Source organism: Epargyreus clarus, unplaced genomic scaffold (genome assembly GCF_041222505.1).
Source record: "Epargyreus clarus isolate Ecla_fem2 unplaced genomic scaffold, WU_Ecla_fem_2.2 ptg000027l, whole genome shotgun sequence".
Taxonomy (NCBI): Eukaryota; Metazoa; Arthropoda; class Insecta; order Lepidoptera; family Hesperiidae; genus Epargyreus; species Epargyreus clarus.
In genome coordinates, this window is record NW_027332234.1 from 9,231,231 (window position 1) to 9,251,771 (window position 20,541).

General features: G+C 35.3%; 1 protein-coding gene across 3 annotated transcripts in view; it reads right to left on the reverse strand.

The window, feature by feature from the left end:
• Positions 1-17,260: 17,260 nt before the first annotated feature.
• Positions 17,261-20,541, reverse strand: part of LOC140753689 (transcription factor hamlet) — a 128,484-nt gene continuing 125,203 nt past the window's right edge. For all 3 annotated transcript variants that reach the window (XM_073088442.1, XM_073088441.1, XM_073088443.1), the window contains one exon: positions 17,261-20,372. In XM_073088442.1, the coding sequence (XP_072944543.1) occupies positions 18,618-20,372 (1,755 nt within the window). In that variant the 3' untranslated portion in view covers positions 17,261-18,617. The remainder of the gene's footprint in view (positions 20,373-20,541) is intronic.

A 20,541-nucleotide genomic window follows, 5' to 3' on the forward strand; every position in this document is an offset into this window, starting at 1 on the left:
CGATCGAGGGATCCGAGGTTCAAATCCCAGGCACACACCTCTTTTTTCGAAATTATTTGCGTATTAGAAATTAATTATCACTTGCCAAAACGGTGAAGGAAAACATCGTGAGGAAACCTGTATACCTGAGAGATTTATAAAAAAAATCTCAGAAGGTATGTGAAGTCTACCAATACGCACTTGACCAGCGCGGTGGACTATGGTCTAATCCTCCTAATTCTGAGAGGAGACCCGTGCCCAGCACTGGGACTATAATGGGTTGATGATGATGATGATGATAAAAAAAATATTTTTGATCACTTATAATGTCTCCGTAGACAAGGAACGAGGGTTAGTTACATAATTTCTTGTAACAAATATTATAATTAATGCAGCTTAAAACATGCAGTGAAAAATGCAGTATATGTTTAAATGACATTAATCTTGTCAACTATATAATTAATCATTTCCTTCTCTCTACATACTCGTATATCTCTAAAAATATGTTCTGCAATAATTGTGAAACAAAATCATGTGTATAAAAAAATAAATATGATATAAATTAAAATATCCTTTCTAAGCTTATAATCTTTATTCTGTCAAATGTGAGTGTTAACCACTTAGCAATAAACACCTACGCCAAATTTTATTTTTATTTTGTACAATATCAGGTCCAACTAATAAGAGTGGTCTGTTGGGTCCAATGTTGGACGCAATCACAATCAAATATTAATGTGAAATAGAAAATACGCTTTCTTCACTCACAACATCGACACTGTGTCGTAGATGCCATGGACACACACAAAGACGAGTACACAAACACTCAGACTCAGAATTCATCATTCAGATATGTGTCAGCATGTGCAGGGATCGAACCCGGAACCCTCTGCGCGACAGACCTAGTGACCGCTCCGCCACGCCACGGGAGTCGTCCAAATAAAATAAAAAAGATAAACATTAAACATATAACCAATACAAGGAATGTATTCGTTATTCTAATTACTGATCTCTACCTGATATCAATGTGTCAAATTGTTAGCATCGCTTCCTGATCTCGGAATGTAGCAATGCAAATGCTATTTATTTTTTACAATGGATGCAGCACGTGTATGCACCTGTGGTACCTTTTGTTGTAGTCGTTTAGCTTTTCGGCCTGAGACAGCTGATCTTAGCAAATGAATAAATAAAGTTTGTAGAAAGCTTCCTTAGATAAAGGTTTCTCTATATCTTTTTTGAACCCTAGACATCTTGTGTACAAAATTTAATGACAAAAATGTGTTGCATACAAAAAACAAACTCACATTCGCATATATATATAATAAAGGTCGACGTTATAGTTTGAGCTCTACTGCCGCCCATGAACTCCTGTTTTAATCAACCCCAGGTAAGGAATGACGTCAAAATAACTATCTCCTATTCAAAGCGGAACACAGCGCTTAACATTGCTATTATTAGGCAGAAATACGAACGGCTTCCTTCGGAATCGAACCACAAAGAGTATCTATCATTATCACCTTCAACATTTGCAACATATATTTACATAAAAAATATTTTCAAAATTTAATGGCTATCTACAAATTAGTTTTCGGCGATTCTATTGGCCATCATTTTAGGTTTAATTACAATTTGTAAGGTGGTAGAGCCCTTTGTGGTTCGACTCCGGCGGCACCACCCCGCCACACCTATTTCTGCCTAATGGCAGCAGTGTTAGGCGCTGCTGTGTTCCGGTTTGAAGGGTGTGGTAAGGCAGACATACTTTTCCGAGGCGTTCCAGCTTAGTCCTCAGGGGTAAAGGCGCGTCTGTGGCGACGTAGGTAGGAATATCTAATTCTATCTGGGGTTGATTACAGATGTATATGGGCGGCAGTAGCCACTTAACATCAGATGGACTGCATGCTCGTCTGCTACACCTATATTTAAAAAAAATGTCTATTATCCGTAATAAGGTGTATTGCAATAATTGCAAGGCAAATGTATGCACTCACCTAAATATAATTATGCAAGACACGATATTAAAACGGACGCGATATCAGCTATCTGTCCACATATGACAAATTGTTTGAGATTGCATCGATTCCTGATCTGAGCGTAGCACGCAACTTGAATTTACATGTCAGAGCGGTATATGCATGAAATTAATTATTAAATTACATACACAAAATATATCTTGCATATTTATTGTGCTGTTCCAACCTTAGAATAGCTTGCCAATTAAATTTTATTACTGCAGATATAAATAACTATGCACAGTCTGTAATAATAATATTTGGATTTTTTATTTTTCAGAGTACGTACTCCACAAATCATTATAATTTTAAGGAAATATGACACTTATTTTAATACCGTAAAAGAAAATTTGTTAAAAAAAGCGTTTTGTAAATTTTATTTTAAAATATTTTATTATTTTACTGGATTTGAAAGCTAAAGATTGATTAATATAAATTTTAATTTAATTTAGTTAAAGTTAAAATAAAATGCGCCAAGATACTTTTTAATTATTTTAATAATAAATACTTTAATATCATTTCTTTTAATCAAACTCCAAAACAAGTACTTTCTATTAATCGACGATTAATACTCTTTGTAATATTTTTACGGATTGTGGTAGCTCTGAAACCTCTTTCAATAAATATGTGTATGTATTTTCTATAAATACTCCGAAGAATACTATTAACATTATAACAAATTAATTCCACAATAAGCAACTTCAGCATTAGTCAGTTAAAAGCACGATTTACCTAGTTATTATTATATTAGACTTCAAACAATTTTGCTGGCTAGTAACAATAGTTATTACAACCGAATAAAAATAAAAAATAAAACAAACAAAAAATCCAGCTAATTGCATACCGAGCTTTAAGCTCTGATTCGACTACGAAATAAAAAGCGTAAGACAAGTGCACAAGTTGTTGGCAAGTCACGGACAGGTTGAGCTGGTGTAGCCATGCGTAATGTTATAACAGGACATACGTCTGCATCAGTGGAACTGCTAGTATTAATATGATTATTCGAAAATAATTTGAAATTCATTCACATAATCAGAAATCTGCTTATACCATACCGCGCATATGTAAATAAGTGCCTAATAATGATTTACAATTATATTACTCATACTATATTTAAATATATCAGGTATTAATTATATATTAGTCTTATCTGCAGCCATTATATCCCACAATGATATGCCCTTCGAAATATGGAAGCACACTTTAAATTTAACTATATGCGGTTACTCATTAAACTTTCTACAGAACTCGATGTTGCTTACTTTTATAGATTAGTTATGATTTTATATAAGCCCCGGGACAATTTACACTTCGATTGTGTTTATATTAAGACGAGTTATAAAGTTATTTGTAGTTTAACTTCATTGGTACTATTACCGCACCTACTCGTATATCTGAATCACATTTTTTGCAAAATACTGTGACTTATTTTCATCCAATACAAAAAGAAACCCTGAATAGAACTAATATTCCGGGTTTCGCTTGCTATTCTTAAATATATTCTTAATAAGTTACTAAGGTAGCTAATTGATAATATAATGTTTCATAACATATTAATATTGATGAAGTTACTCTGCTACTTTACTTTCAACATAAACAGGACGTCCGGATACAACTGACAACCGTGGAAACACTACCACCGACAAATCAAGTTCCATTACGTAACTATATGGATCAATTAGCAATTTTATGATCCACTTTACGATGCATATAACGAATCGGTTGTCACGCCATTTTTACCTTCGTTTTTTTTTCAAGGTTTTGACACAGTGACTCAACTAGGAAACGGTACGTATATTTAAATGTAGTTCAAAACTTTCCGTTTTATTTTACCAAAAACAGCGAGTGCTTTACGAGTTACTAAAGGACGATGAGAATTCTTGGTACGGTTGTGATATTATAATTTATAAAGTCATAAAATACATTTATGGTCACGTGGTGTCACTTTGGTATTCGTTATGAGACATGAAGTATGAACTTTTTGTTACGGTCATAGTTTATTCTCAGTGGTTCATAATTAAAAGACAATTATGTCTGCAAGTAACGTATGTTCTAATTGTTAATCGAACTTTCAAAATAATAACTTATTATTTACATCTTTGGTAATACCAGTATATTTATATACGTAGCAATAAAATAAAAATAGATGATTTTGTATATGAGGACGATTTTAAGTTTAGGCCCTAAGTGATCTCTACATTATAATCACTTATACATACATGACTTTACAACTATAAAAATAAATTCGACTCTACTTGTTACACTTTTCAAGCACTCACAGCTTTAACCCCACGTTCTATACAAGTGTACAAGCCCAAGCTTAAGTATAAGGCTACTATGTATAGGCCAGTGAGTGCACAATACTGGCACAATGACAAGATCGCAACAAGCTGCGTGCAGTTCGCGTAACGGGTTGCAACACGCCGCGCCCACCAGTGATGTGGGTGCACCTTTATATTATTTGTTTTTTTTTTTTTAATTGAAGTCAAACTTCTTGTTGGAAAAAGAAAATGAAAGAACTGCAACAGACAAAATAGTTCAATGACCATGCTGCAAACTCCACACCAAAATTCGATTCGAAACCTGCGAATTCAAAACATGTGGCTGTCGAAATCAAATTTCGAAAATTAGCAGGGTTGTTATGAATATCTTATAATCTCAAGTGTGCCCTCTGACAAAGTGGGAGTAAAGTCAATCCAGCTCCACAAAATTCAGAATTACGATAGTGCCATCGTCGAGCCTTAAAAATTAGCAGACATTTTCGAAGAACAGATAAAATTATTGCGATCAATTCCATCGCCACGCAACTGCGTGTCCTCTGACAATATGGATGCAATCGATTACAGAACTTCCGCGCTCGCCGGTGCTCGCATTCGAAACGCTTTAGTTTCCTACTAGTTTCATAATCGATGTTAAAATAGGTTTCAACGTTAAAATGTCTTTAACTTCTTTATTATTGCCGTGTATAAAAATATTGAAAACTGAATGTTTGAATGAAAATAGGGGATGGTTAATGAGATTTTGTAGAACATGATATTAATATTTCCTGCATTTCCTTGCATACAATGACTGGGGACTCTGTGGGCAAGTTTATAGATGTCCATGGGCGGTAGTAGCCATCTTACTTAACATCAAGTGGACTGCATGCTCGCCTGTTACTTTAATATTATAAATAAAGGTTTTAATAATACATATTTTATCCATTTCTAGACACTAAAATGGAGATGATAATCGAAAGTTTGTATGTAAGTTTCACACATTTTACCTACCCCTGATTAAGACAAAGTAATTCGATTATATCACTAAGTATCATATTAATGAATTCTATCGACAATTAATATAATATAACGCACATCACTATGGAACGTAACGATAGTACAAAATTAGATGTTTGTACAGTTCAGGGCGCACGCGCCAACCCCACTCCGCTTGACAATACACAAAGAGCAGGATATCTGTTGAAGAAATGTACAGTCGTACCTAAATACGGAATTAGTTGCACTTAAAACGTAGCCTTTTGGTAATGGTAATGCATTCATTGTTTAGTGTTTGTTCTTGATTAACTTTTGAGTCAAAAATATAGGTTGAACCTTAAATTAATTCTTTGATAAATCATCATCATCAACCCATTACTGTCCCACTGCTGGGCACGGGACTCCTTTCAGAATGAGAAGGATTAGGCCATAGTCCACCGCGCTGGCCAAGTGCGTATTGGTAGACTTCACATACCTTTGAGATTTTTTTTTTATAAATCTCTCGGGTATGCAGGTTTCCTCACGATGTTTTCCTTCGCCGTTTTAGCTTGTGATAATTCTTTTTTAATACGCACAGAATTTCGAAAAAAATCAGAGGTGCGTGCCTGAGAACCTCGGACCCCTCGATCGAGAGGCAGAGTTTGTTATCCACTAGGCTATCACTGCTTTTTTTTGAGTTTTTGATAAATGAGTGCGGTTAATTAGATAGAAATTATCTCTGCTGTTGATAAGTAGTTTAGGATGTACCATTGCATAGAAGATGACTACCTATAATCTATAGAATTAAACAAATACACGCTTTCTACATTCACAGGCTCACACTCCTAATTGATTCCCTGTATCATGGGTGAGTCACACAAAGACGAACACACAAACACCCAGATCCAGGACAGATACCTAAATTCGTCATTCAAATACCTTTCAGGCCAGGGATAGAACCTGGAACCGTATGCGCTTCAGACCGGTATGATCGCTCCGCCCCGCGGGTCGTCACTACTACTAATTACTATGAATACATTACTAGTAATTACTAGTACAACTTAATTACTAGTACTAGTAATTACTTAATATGATTACATTAATAGTAATACTAATTAGTATTACTATTAATGTAATCATATTAAGTAATGTTCGATCATCGCCTACCATATTCATATTATATCCATATCAGTATAGTATATAGTACGAGAAAAATGTATGAATCCATCAGCGCATTCCTAAAATACATATTTCATACATACAATCACTATGATATTACTACTATTTTAATTACCGTAAAAAACCATTTAAACTATTTTCCAAGAATCCAGGATCTATATATAATACCTTTTTTTATAACTTATGTGTCACGAATTGACTCATTATTTTATTTTATGAATAGTTGGATATATAAAGTAATTGTATCTTTATCGATAAATTTACTATTTTTAAAATACTACGTTTTCGTTTTTTATTAGGGGCGGAACCCAAAAGCTAAAAATGGAACCCTATTCTCTTCTCTGCCTGTTTCTTAAATTGCTTGATAAAATTAATTGTAATTCTATATTAAAATATTGTCTGTTATGAAACAGTGTGTTAAGACAAGTATTTTTACCTTTTTTATATATAATATAGGAGTAGCAGACGAGCATGCAGTCCGCCTGATGGTAAGTGCCTACTGCCACCCATGGACATCTGTAATCAACCCCAAATAGGATTAGATATACCTACCTGAAGTCAGCCACAGATGCGCCGCTACCCCTGAGGACTAAGCTGGAACGGCTCGGAAAAGAATGTCTCCCTTACCACACGATTCAAAACGGAACACAGCAGCACCTAACACTGCTGTTATTAGGCAGAAATACAATTACCTGTAAAATAACAAACATAAGACACTATTATTCCGTATAATAAATATTATTTCTACTTTATAACAGCATTACAACTGTTGCTGTTTTTAGGTGTGAAAGGTGAAGTAAGGGAGTGACACCTACACAAGACATTCTTACTTAATCCGTGTCTGCAACAAATCTGTAAACAATCTCAATTAGAATTTGAGAGTAATTACAGATTTCTATGGATAACTGTGACTACTTACCATTAATAAGAATGCGTGTTTATTTGTTAATTCAATTATATAAAATATATCATAATGTTAACATTAAAATTGTTGTTTTTCACACAAATCGTCTCCTTTTTAATACGCTTTTTTATTTCGCATAAATTTGTAATACATACATTACTATTGTTATTCCCGCGCAAAATATAACTCTAACGTCAAGACTGTTCTTTTTCTTTTTATGCTAACTCATACAATCGTACTGGCCAGTGGTCATTTAAATAGAAGTTAATATTATAAAAATAACACATCATGAAAATAACACAAAATAAATAAAAAAAATCATGTTCAAAGATTCCGTTACATACTAACATACCAACATACATACGTCTGAAGCTACTAAAAGCGTATTAATAATACTATATATTATAATTTAAATAATACCATAAATTAAAATAATACTAATGATAAAATAATTTGAATTAGTTTTCTAACACTATAATGGTAATTTTGTAAAATTATGGCCCATTAGTACGTCTTAAAGTTGTAACTAAACGTGCAGCATCATCAGCTTGTACGCGTAGAGAAAATCAATAGTACCCATCTACCAATGCAGATGACACAATATTCTCGTATCATCACAAAAAACAGAGGAATCGCAATCTACTTTTTGTCCAATTAATCTAAATATTTTCCGAGAAGAGCTGTTAAAAAATTCCTCTTACCACTTAAGATAGGTATGCATCTTAGTCACGCGGTATTTATTAAGGCCCGTGGCATATAAAAGGCAAACTTTCAAGTGTTAATTACATCCGCACCTGAAGATGTATGACCGGTCCACCGCTTATGTGTGATCGCATCCATTATTCTCGGATGAGACAAATTTAATTTAATACAATTATTGAAACTACAATTGCCATACATTATTTATTTATTTATTTATTCTTAAAACACCATTACATCTATCCTTACAGGCTAAACACCCAATACGATAGAGAGGCCTTATTTTAAACACTTAACTAAATTCTTACCTACATTCCTACTTCATTGAACATATTATATGAAGCACAACTATTGCGAATTCACTCAAGAATACAAATTACATACATAGAAGAAGTTATTCGAAAGAACAATCGGATGAATTTACATATCACTCATTTTCACACATTTCTTAGTCACTCATTATTATCCAAATGCTGGCTATTGATCTCTTCTCAAAATGTGAATGAGGCATTGGCGTAGGACACGGGGGTGTCCTACGTCAAAAACACTATTAAAACTCAAACTCACTCACTCAAAGATGAGCGGATGGAGTAGCTCCAGTACCATCCCGAACCGAGACGGGCCCGGACGTGGGAAAACGCCGTCGGGATCGCGGACGAGTGCTATTAGCGTACCCGTGGTCCCGACAAAAGGCGTCCAGAGGAACACCGTCGGGTTTTAGCCGGTAGGAGTCCGGCATATCCTCTCCGCTATCCCCGCAGCTGAGAGAACCATGAGAACCCATGAAGGGTTTTCCCAACAAAAAAAAGAAGGTGTATATTGTTAGTGTATTAGTACATTCATAAATTATTAAGAACTTTTTTAAAAAAATCTTATAGACGTGTAGGTTCCTCGCCTTGTTTTCTTTCACGTTATAACAGTGTTTACTAATAACATAACAGGAAAATCAGAGATGCATGCCTGAGTGCGAATTGGCCCTTTAGATTGAGAGGCTTTTGAGGAAGCCGTTAATCCGATTTGATACTCATTTACATACAAATCCTTTAGGTCTGATAAGTCATTCTTAGTTACTTATTAATATACATACCTATGAATATATGTACATAATGCTCGTTGTAACATATCAACCTACCTATTATAATTTAAAGCATTATTCCGAGAAAGCAATTTTTTTTTTTTTTCAAAATCGTACTCACGCGAGTGCAATCATAGGCGGAAACCTAATTCATACATACAACGTAGTCCCATCCGCTTAACATAAATAGGGACATATCTCGTAAAGACAATACCATAACGTTTGACCGCGACTTACGATGCATGAATAAATAACTAAGTCTGACGTATCCGTTTATTGTTTGATCTCTAATAACATTATATGAAATGATAACTGACTCTGTCTCTATGTTTCATATTTTGAAGAATATGCATACATGAAAAAGTCAATAGCTTAAAGTATGATATTTTTGTAACTGGGGTCGTCATATACAGTCAAGCTTAAAAATTCGGTGTTTTCTGCACATTTTCCACTCTATTAGGACTACACTACACGCACAGATCTGTTCAAAATAATGATAGAAAACGACAATAAGTATAGAAATGTGGATTGATTTAATACTTTTTTATTTTATTTTTTAAATTTCCCTATATCAAGCTAAGTTAACAATTTACTTATTAATTAGTAGAACTAAAATACTAAAAGAAAAATAATGACAATTTTTTGAAATCTCATTTTTATAGCCCGTGAGAAAAGGAGTATTGCTTACTGTGACATGAAAAATATTTTCATAACAAAAACAGATTAAAGTACAAAATATTTCTAGTCCAAGATAGTCGATGGTACAGGATTAGTTTAAGATTAGCCTGAACATGGGATCTTGGAAACAACGGTCTAACATCCGCAAAGTCATACATATACGTCATGCGGACCATAATTAAAACGGATGTGGCTCTTAATATCATGTCTGATTTATGTGACAGCCGGTGGGCGGAGGCTTATTGTGTCAATAATCAATTGCCAATCGTATCGCTGGTACATGCTCCTTTTATAAATCTAGGCGTTCTATTTTCCTTAAAAGCCTATTTAGTAAACCGCCGGATCCAGTGATTCAATCCAGCTGGACAGATATGGTAATCTTTAATTGTCTTTATTCCAGTTACTTCGATTTGGGAAACGGTGACAATTATAAATAGCTAGAATCTAAGAAATAGGTGAAAATATTTCTTTATGGTGTATTAATTGTTGTTGCAAACGAGATTGCTGTCTACGTGATGGTAAGTGGTCACTGCTGCCCATGAATGTCTGTCACCAGCTTCACATAGAATACGCCTAAATGCTAAGATGGTTGCTCATATGAAGGTCAGCCGACATCTAGGATCCACACCCATACACCAAAACAACCGTTTCCAGCTAAAAATAGGTTTCGCGGTGTTACCTCTTTCGAAATCTAATAACTCCACCACCTTTTAAATTATATTTAGGTAGTCATAAAAACCTAAATTACTACAGATGATTAATACCAAAATAACTTAAATTAGGTACAGCAACTTTGCAACACGATAAACGATTGATTAATAACATAATTATCCAATTCGTTACTCGTTCATACAGAAATACCAACGTCTCGAGCAATAAAGGACCTGTTTCACAGTTACCATTCAAACTACAGTGATAGGAATGAAATCCGAAGAGAAATAGATAAGCTTTATAATAAATACGAGCTTTTGCCCGCGGCTTTGCTCGCGTTACGAAATAATATTTTCATCCCCTATTTTATCCCCTTGCGGGTAGAATTGATCAAAATCCTTTCTTAGCGGGTGCCTACGTCATAACATCTACCTGCATGCCAAATTTCAGCCCGATTCGTCCAGTGGTTTGGGCTGTGGGTTGATAGATCACTATGTCAGTCAGTCACCTTTGAGTTATGTATATTTAGATTAACAGAAACCATTGTGTTACCTCATGTATGTCTATCTATTAACATTAGAGCATCCAATGTTGGTCCAGATAATTCTCTTTATCAAATGGCTCTCTTTTAATGTGATCCATGTAACTAATGCATTTATAGCTTAGACGGGATTTTTCTATACATTAGTGTTAATTAAAATGCTTTAATAGCCGCTAGAAAATATCCGCTTTTACAAATTCTAAAACACTTGCTATCGTCGTTGTGCGAAATAATTTCATATTAAATAACTACTCCATTACCCCTACACAATACGGCCGGTCAGGGAACTGGCAAAAACAAACCTTCCCGGTAACCAACCTTAATGACAATGACGCTGAATCAATTTCCTGGCATTTTGTCACATCGCGATCGCGATATTAAAATGCTTGGAGATCCCGTTCTCATGATTTCAATTGAAAAACTCATCGCGGAAAAGTTAATGAAGTTCTTAACGACGACAGACGGACACAAGAGAGATTTATTGCCCCAGTAATGACTAGTGGTTAAATAAAAAAATACACAAAATACAAGCAACGATTGGGTTTAATTGCGAAGCGGGTTCCGAGTCACGTATGTAAGAAGGAGAGCACAGCAATTCATATCAGCGCTAACAATAATTCAGAAAGACATATTTCTTCGTAACGTCTCATTTGAATCTTATTTCGTTTTTACCATACATATAAGGACAGTACGAGTTGTAACTTGTAAGCCGTAAGTTGCAAACATGGGTTATGTCGACGTTTCACATTAGTACAGATTTTTTTGATATTAAAAGTTTTTAAATAGACGTGTGTCTCTGTGATTCTGTGATACTACGAAACGATTTTTACTCATAATACTCGCAATAGACCAGAGACCATTATGATTTGATACTAAATTATATTTATAAAATGTTTTCTACTCTCAATCTTCAATCCCTACGCTTGGATTATTTTTATTTGGGTAGTAGTAGCATGGATAGGTAAACAGCAATCAAAACTCAGAACCAAATCTAAAGTCATCTCTTCGGTTTTTGCCTAGCTGGGGATCGAACCTGGAACATTCTGCGTGGCAGAACGGTATGCATACAGCTGCTGAAATTAAGTTTCCTCTAATTGGCACCAATCAGGCAGGTCCCGTACCTTCTCAACCCATCAGTTTCCCGCTGTCTTCCTCTTGTCCGTCCACTTGTTTTCCTTTTGCCTAAACGTCACCAGAAAACCTTTCTTCCCCAACCACATCATGGCGTCATAACAAAATAATGCAGTATCTAGGAGTGTGTCAGCTGTCTTGCATTTCCACAGTTAACAAACATTTCCTTTAATAAGGCGCATATGCGTCGATTGTGCGGCGCCACGGAAAGGCGCACAATGCACGGGATGTCACTGGAGTAAAGCTGCATTATATTGAGCTGACGTATTTAAATAATGTTACGTTATATGCTTTTAGAGAAATTTTATCGCGAAATTGAAATATCTTAATATGTAACAGGTAATCACGGTTAGAAATGGAAATGAGGATTAAAAAAAATGGCGTATCGTAAGTACCTATCTGTTAACACTAAGTGTAAATAAATTGATCTGTTCTCGCTTCATAAAAAAGTACTAGAAAATATAACCTTCTTACCAAAAAAAAACCACTGTATGATTGATTGAAATGTTTTAAATGAACAACATTTTCAGTAGTTGTATAGTTTTTTGGTTAAATCGCAAAAATCGATGCGAAAACATAAACATTTCGTTTTCATAATATGTAACTTAAGTAGAGTATACTTAAGTTATGTATACGAGTATTTGTTATAAGTGTAAAACCAGAATATTTAATCGCACTAGTCAATTTAATCCCAGTGAAATAATATTTTCAATAAATATTACCTCAGGTATTTATTGAAAATATTATCGTCATGTGCATAGAGCTTTATATGTATGTTTGGGAGACAGCATAGCAGCTTTACGTCCAGATAAAGTCGGTGAACTTACAATGAAAAGGCTTATTCAAACTCCACTCATGTATTTGTCTTATTTATATCTTTCTCATAAGAATAAAATCTATCTTGCTCTAATAAGAATTATGTTAGAAAAATGTAAGCTAATAAGAATTAATTAAATGAGTTTATAAGGATTCAAATACACACTAAGTTTGTGTTACTTATTAAAAAAGGTTGCTACTTTATGGTACTGACTTGTGAAATAGGCTGTCATATCTACACTAGTTCTCAAAAAGGACAGTAGCCCTATCTGAGTTTGATTATTGGTATTCCGAGGACATTTTGGATTAACTCTTATCTGTGCCTAGCTCTACCTTTCAAACCAGTCTGATATAAGACAGAACAAGACATTGACACCATCGTCGACCCACAAAGCGTTCTTCCACTTTAAAAATCTGTTTAAAGTACTATCTGAAAAGAATTTTAAGGTGAATACACCACATGAGTTCCGAATTTGAAAACACAATAGTTGAACATAAAGATGTCACGAAACGGAACCATAAATAGTCCATGCCTACACTAGTATGTACAGCAAGGCGTGTCGCGATTTGAACTCAATCGCCCACTTAATCCGCCACTATTATAGGGTACAAAGGCACCAGCGAGCGGCAACCTCTCGATAATAAGTATAATTGCCTTATCGGTGTCCTTGTTGCGTCCTTGCTTTCACTGATAACGCCACCGTTCGCTGGCTATCTCTTATATAATATTTACCAGCGACTTGTTTAAATCTTTTGTTAAAGGTCGTGTGTTTTTCCCCGATTCGTCGATCTCATTCTGACAGTACCTACGAACTATAGCCCGGATGACTAATTCGGTAAAAAGGTTCTATTTATGGACGCGTATGGTATTTTTAAACTGGTCTCTTAAATTAAAACGTTAGTGCAATATTTCGATACGTTCACATTTATGTAAGCTTCGAGCCAGATATGTAATTAGCTAGATACTTAACGTGATTAACGTAAATCATGTATAAAAAATAAATGTGATTTATTTTTCTTAAACCATAAATCAAATGAAATGTCTGTGTGTAACTGTACTACGTCTTATTGTGATATTTTGCGTTATTTAATTTAGCTATCAAATATGTTTAAATCTTTAGGACTCTAGGAGCGTTTCTTTTGTCCCTGTAGTTCTGGGACCAGAATAGGGCTACGGTATCCCCTGCCTGTCGTAAGAGGTGAGTAAATGGGGCTTCCGGGGTTGCGGGCGGCAAGAGTGGGAGCTCAAACCGCCCGGCTTGCGACCCAGGGAAGGACGGCGGTATATGTGGTCGCATATCGTCGTGCCCACCAGACGCTATGGCGAGCGTCACGCTCACCTGGGCGGAGCCCGATGGGGCAACGTGCTAACAGGTCTTCGGTTGCGTTCCCCTGGATATCCCGGAGTCCTCTACGCAGCGCCGAGGACGGCCACCGGGGGCTTTTAGTGCGGTAAGAATCCCACATAACCCCGTGCCGCTCCCACGGCATAGGGTACCTTTTGAAGGTTTCCCCTTCGTAAACAAAAAAAGGAGCGTTTCTTTGCTTCTAAGAGACTGTTATTTTTGTAAAATTGTTTGAGTACCTATTTAAAATACCTTGGAGTAAATTACATCTCTTTATTTAAGCCTGCATTTTCTATGCTATATTATATTTCACATATATTGTTATGAATTAGTTAAATAAAAGTTAATTACTCTATATGTACGTATTTAAATCTATTGTATTGTTTCTCCTATTCTCTTTATTTAATTCTCCAATCAGTTACCAAAGAGAAACAAATAGAAAATGTAAAACTATTCATAAAATAAACACAACTATTAATTGGTTTTCACCTTTATTCATACGGAATAAATTCAAACGAAATAAAAAATCAGACCACACAATTAATCATTATAATCACGCAGATTAATTAACCTTACAGAGAATTGTAACAGTTAAAGTTGTATCACTAAATAATTCCTGCATTTATATTGCATTTTTTCGTATCTTATCCTGCATTTGTGGCCTCGCTGTACCAAATGCAGTCATTATTTTTCGGCATTCGTTCATACAATTACAAACATCCGCTGCAGATATTATGCACATATCATTACGGGATGTAATGATACAGAAGCGAGCCATGCCACTAATTTGTGATATCGAGTAAATCAACAAAGAACTGATTGCTCACAGGAAAGGTATGCTCTTTTCCTGACTTTGGTACAAATAATGTATATCAAAAGATGTACTCATAGCCCAGCACTAAGCTTCCCTTTCTCAGTTTAATTAAGCTTACATAGAATTGAAACAGTAAAAGTTGTGTCACAGAATAATTCCTGAATTTATATCACATTTTTTTTATATCTTATCCTGCATTTGTGCCCTCGCTGTGCCAACCACCATACCATACCATACCAACTCGTACAATTAGAAAGATCATATATTAATACAGAAACACCCAAATCCAAAAACTAAATCTTAATTTATCATTTAAATATCTGTCTGGCCGGGGACTAAACCTGCAACAATCAGCCTCAGTGGTATAGTGATACTCAAACATACAAGTTGCCTTTAATATATTGAATAAAATAATATGTCTATTGATGAGCATGAAGAAAAAAACGTTAAGTATTTAATAGATTACCCAAGAATGCGACACGTTTTACATATTTTTATTATTAGCTTCGATCTTTTTACTTGACATATAATAACCTTAAATAATTCCGATAAAAAGCTTAAAATAACTTTAATTTTCAATGTTAATTTTATATATAAAGTTTATTTATAGAATCATTAATTATAAAATACCTTACAGGGAGTAACACGGTGAACAAGTGCGGTGCACTGTGGGTATCTCGTTTTGGATAAAAGATAGTTACATTGAAATTTGTATTGAACTATGTATTACGTATTACATTTGTATTTCAATATGTATGCCTGTAAGAAGGTTTTCTCTATATATGTATAGATGTAGTAGAATAAGGAAGCACTAATCCAAAAGATTCACAGCACCGCCAGCTACAAAGATATTCAATTATTATCAAGCCCAAACCAAGTCTATCTATCATTCTATCAATCATGAAGGTGGTAGAACCCTTTGTGGTTCGACTCCAGCGGCACCACCGCCACACCTATTTCTACCTAATAACAGCAGTGTTAGGCACTGCTGTGTTCCAGTTTGAAGTGTGTGGTAAGGGAAACAGACTTTTCCGAGGCGTTCCAGCTTAGTCCTCAGGGATAGCGGCGCATCTGTGGCCGACCTCAGGGATTAGGAGAATTCATCATTATTGTCTAAGACCCTCCAATTATATTATTTTAATTACGCTAGATTTAACTGTAACTATTCAAATTCCGTTGTGAAATAAATTAAAAACACATTTACCGCGTTCCAGAATACTTGATATACAGGTATTAAATTAGCATTATATTCATATTTTCATATCTCAGATAAATGACATAGATAACGATTTCTGCATTTTACTTGATAAATATGTTTATTTTTAACAAAACAGTTACCGGTAACGGTTGGTAAGAGGAAATATATTGCAGAAATAGTTGATAGCGCTAAAAATTCCATTTGGTCTTCCTAGTAACGTCATTGCTTACCTGTGGGTGCAGTTATAATAACGCTGAGTTATATGTATAGTGCCAGTATAATTGAATTTATTTTTATATGAACTTTATTGCATTAACAGAACATAAATAAAATAATTCTAAGGTAGTATTCAAGTGATATAATTAGAATGATTGTATTACAGCTTCAATCTAAATCTATTTTTCAAGAATAGTTTAAATATGTTTGTTCTGATTTGAAGAGTTCTGATTTTTATATGAACTGTATTGCATTGACAGAACATAAATAAAATTATTCTAAGGTAGTGTTCAAGTGATATAATTATAATGATTGGATTACAGCTTCAATCTAAATCTATTTTTCAAGAATAGTTTAAATATGTTTGTTCTAATTTGAAGAGTATGATAAGACAGAGGTGTATGAAAGCTTGTAAATTGAATTCAGTGCCTACTTCTTGCGTACGCAATAAGCATAATGCTACCTTATGTAAATTTTCAAAAGGAAGTTTCAGAATTTTGAACTAAGAGACTGAATAAAACAAAAAAAAAATAAGTTGTACTGTTTTTAATTTTCAATGCATTACAATATTGACGTTTTGCGATTTAATTCCAAGTAAAATAAAGTAAGTAGGTACAGGTGGCTAAACTAGACGAAACATTATGTGACAATAGAAATCTTAAATTATAACTAGTGCAAACATGTGATATGACAGTACAAATATCTAAGTCTATTCACACGTACCACAACTACACTGTAACGACATCTGCATAGGCGTTGCAATGTATGAAATGCATATTTTTATTTACGCAGTGGGACAGGAAATTGATGATGATTTACACGAAGCACTTTGTGCCGTCAACAATATCAACAGTGTGGACGATACTGACATCACAACTACAAGTGACGCCGCGTATGAAATGTTGGCGAATATATCGCAGACAAAGTTTAAGAACAGCTTGACGTTTTGTCGATGCCGTATTGTGCTTGTTGTACGTGTGAATAGACACAAGTTTAAAGGTATTGCATTGCTTCTCGAATATATTACAAATCAGATTTTAACATTTCCGTAACTTCCATAAGTACTCCAAAGCTTACTCACGTGACTTTATAATTATACACAGTAAGATATGACAAAAGACGCTTAAAATTCTATGTGAATATTTAAAAATGCAAGTAGGTACTCGTGGAACTTACTTTCTCTATGTATTGATCTTATTTAACAATTCCAATATAATATTAATAATATAGCTAATAATTTTGAGCTTTTCTTTACCTAAATGCATGATATGCTTTGTGCAAACCTCAAATACATATTTACAATAACGTGTAAATAACAAATTTAACAAAACATTTAAAATGGCGTTTGTTTCTCTGATAAAGTAACGACATTTTCTATTTATAATTTTAAAGACAATGTTTTATATTACGCGGTATTTCCAAACCAAATCTTAATATAAACCTAAAAAACGCTTTGGTAGATTTTTTGACTAAACAAGTGATTTATAGTGATTAAATCGTTTATCTTTCGCCAATATATTAACACTATTTTACAGTTTACCCTAACGATGAACCTCTCACTCAACATACTTTACTACTAAGTAACGTTTTTACAACTCCCTCGAATCATTCAGCCATCACATTACAATCTAGGAACGCATATCCCAATCTTTAAGCTAAATTAGCCTGCATTGAATAAGACTTATTTTACAGAACTTTCAATAAAAACATTTGTCATGTTATAGTAATTTAAAATACCTAAATTTCTAAGCAAACTAACCTATCTAGCTTAAACTTGTTACTAACTAGTCGAGAAATATCGTCTTTATAATATTGCTCTCGGTCTGTAGGTACTATATTATAGAGAGTCATCACTGAACGCTCTCGCCGCTCGTCGATATACACCTATTTAAAATTAAAAGGAACGAATTTAAACTGTGCCGTAAGTTTCTTCTTTATTTATAAGTAGCTTAAAATAAATTTGAACATATCTAAGAATTATATTTCTTGATAGAAATATCACTATCAAACGAAAATCGATTTCTGTAAATGTCTTACATCAGGCAAGTTTGTTTTAATTCGTTTTTTCAATGCAAGGGAGAACCCAATTGAATTTTATTCGAAAGGTTGTGGCCAGAGCGGTGGCGGAGGCGGCAGCGGGAAGGCCATCGGCTATGTGGAGATGGCGAGTGAAGTTCGTGACGGGTGCGGAGGGTGCGGTGGGTGGGGTGGAATTGTGTGAGGAGATGACACAGGAGGAGTCCTAGGGCCTGGAGAACATGTGACCTTCCCCATAAATGACCTAATGTCATCAAAATACGTGTCCTCCCTCTCCGTATCAGCCGAGCTTGGAGAATCGCCTCCCTCTGCCTCGTGCTTCTTCAGGTGTCGGTCGAGATTCGTCTGCTGACCGAAGCATCTGTCGCATAATGGACACCTGAATGGTCTTTCCTTGTTATGGATATTTCTCACGTGGCGTTGCAGATTTGACGAAATAGAGAACGAACGCTCACAATACTTACACTTGTAAGGTTGTTCCCCGGTGTGTGTACGGAGATGCCTCGTCAAATTCGCGCTTCTTGGAAACACTTTTCCACAGAATTTACATGCATAACGATCACGCAGTTTTCCAGTGCCGGCGTTTAAGTCGCGAAATTTTGCGTATGCACTCGGCTGCTGATCCGGCCCATCAGTGCCGAGAAGTGGGCATAAAAAATTGAAAGAACCCGGAACGTATGGCGAGTGGGTAGAGAAACGTCTTGAAAGAATCGAATCCATTTCATACGGAGGATACATGGCGTTAATGAGACTATTATTGTGTTGAGGATGGACGGGCATCGGGAATGCTAAGGGAGAAGACACCAACGGCTGTGGAGATTCTTTCTCTCTCTTTGGCTCCACTCCCTCTACATCCACATCTGTAGTGTCATTCTCAGGAGTTTTACTTTCACGTTTTATCGGGTTTGTATCTGGTGGAGTGAAAGATTTAATCGATAACCTACGAAAGGAACGGTCACAATTTTCGCCTTCAGATTCCTTGTCGGATTGTTTTCGTCCTACTGATAAGTCCAACGGTTGATCACCCTGATCTTTCTTTTCCTCATCGTCTTTAACTGAATATCTCTTGTCATCATTTCCAATATTCTTTGTCAAATCTTTGGGTAATGATGGGGACACTGATCGTCTACCCAACGTTTCGTTGTTATTGAGCTTAAGTGTCAAATTGAAAGGTGAGCTATGTTTCACATCATTTCCTACAAAATTGTATGGATTAAGGGGTACTTGCATTAGCATTACTGGTGAAGGTCTTTGTTCAGAAGTTTCTTCTGATGGTGAAGATTGTTTTACGTAGTGAGACTGGGATTTAGGAGTTACTCTATCCATACTGTCGTCGTCTCTTTTAGTTACATCAACGTCCATGTCGATGTTCTTCTTATTTTCATCGAGTGATGTGGAGCTATCCATACTCTTAACAGACATACGCTCTTCTTGTTGTTTTTGCGCTAACAAATTTGAATTCATAGCAAGATCATGTTCCATCGCTAATCTTGCACCTTGTACGTTGAAGAGCAATGGGTTCAAAAAATCTGGTGGGCAAGCAGCAGCTGCCGCTGCTGAAAATAATGCTGGGTAGTGAGCAAACGTATTGTATGGCAGAGGTAAACCTTGACCTCTATACATTGGGAAGGGATTTGCATTATTCTGTGTATTCATCCCGACGTTTGGTAGTGAGGGAATCTGCGGAAGACCTGGTGGCAGTTGTCGCAGACGCACGTTGGCAGCAGTAGCAGTATCACAGAATCGCTTATGTTTAGTCAGTGATGCGTAGGTCTGGAAGGGTTGTCCGCATTTTCCACACTCCACCAATGTTTTGCATGAGGCGTGCATTCGCTTATGTCGACACAGGTTTGAGAACTGGGTGTAGGACTGAAAAGAGAAAAATAAATCATTAACAATGGTCTATTAATGCCTAACAAAGTTAATGACATACATTAGAAATAAGAGAAAAGAAGTCCATGAATACAATCCCTAGGAATACATCCCTAATTTTGAAGTATGCTTTTTAAAAATCACTTCCTATAATGTTAAAGATTAC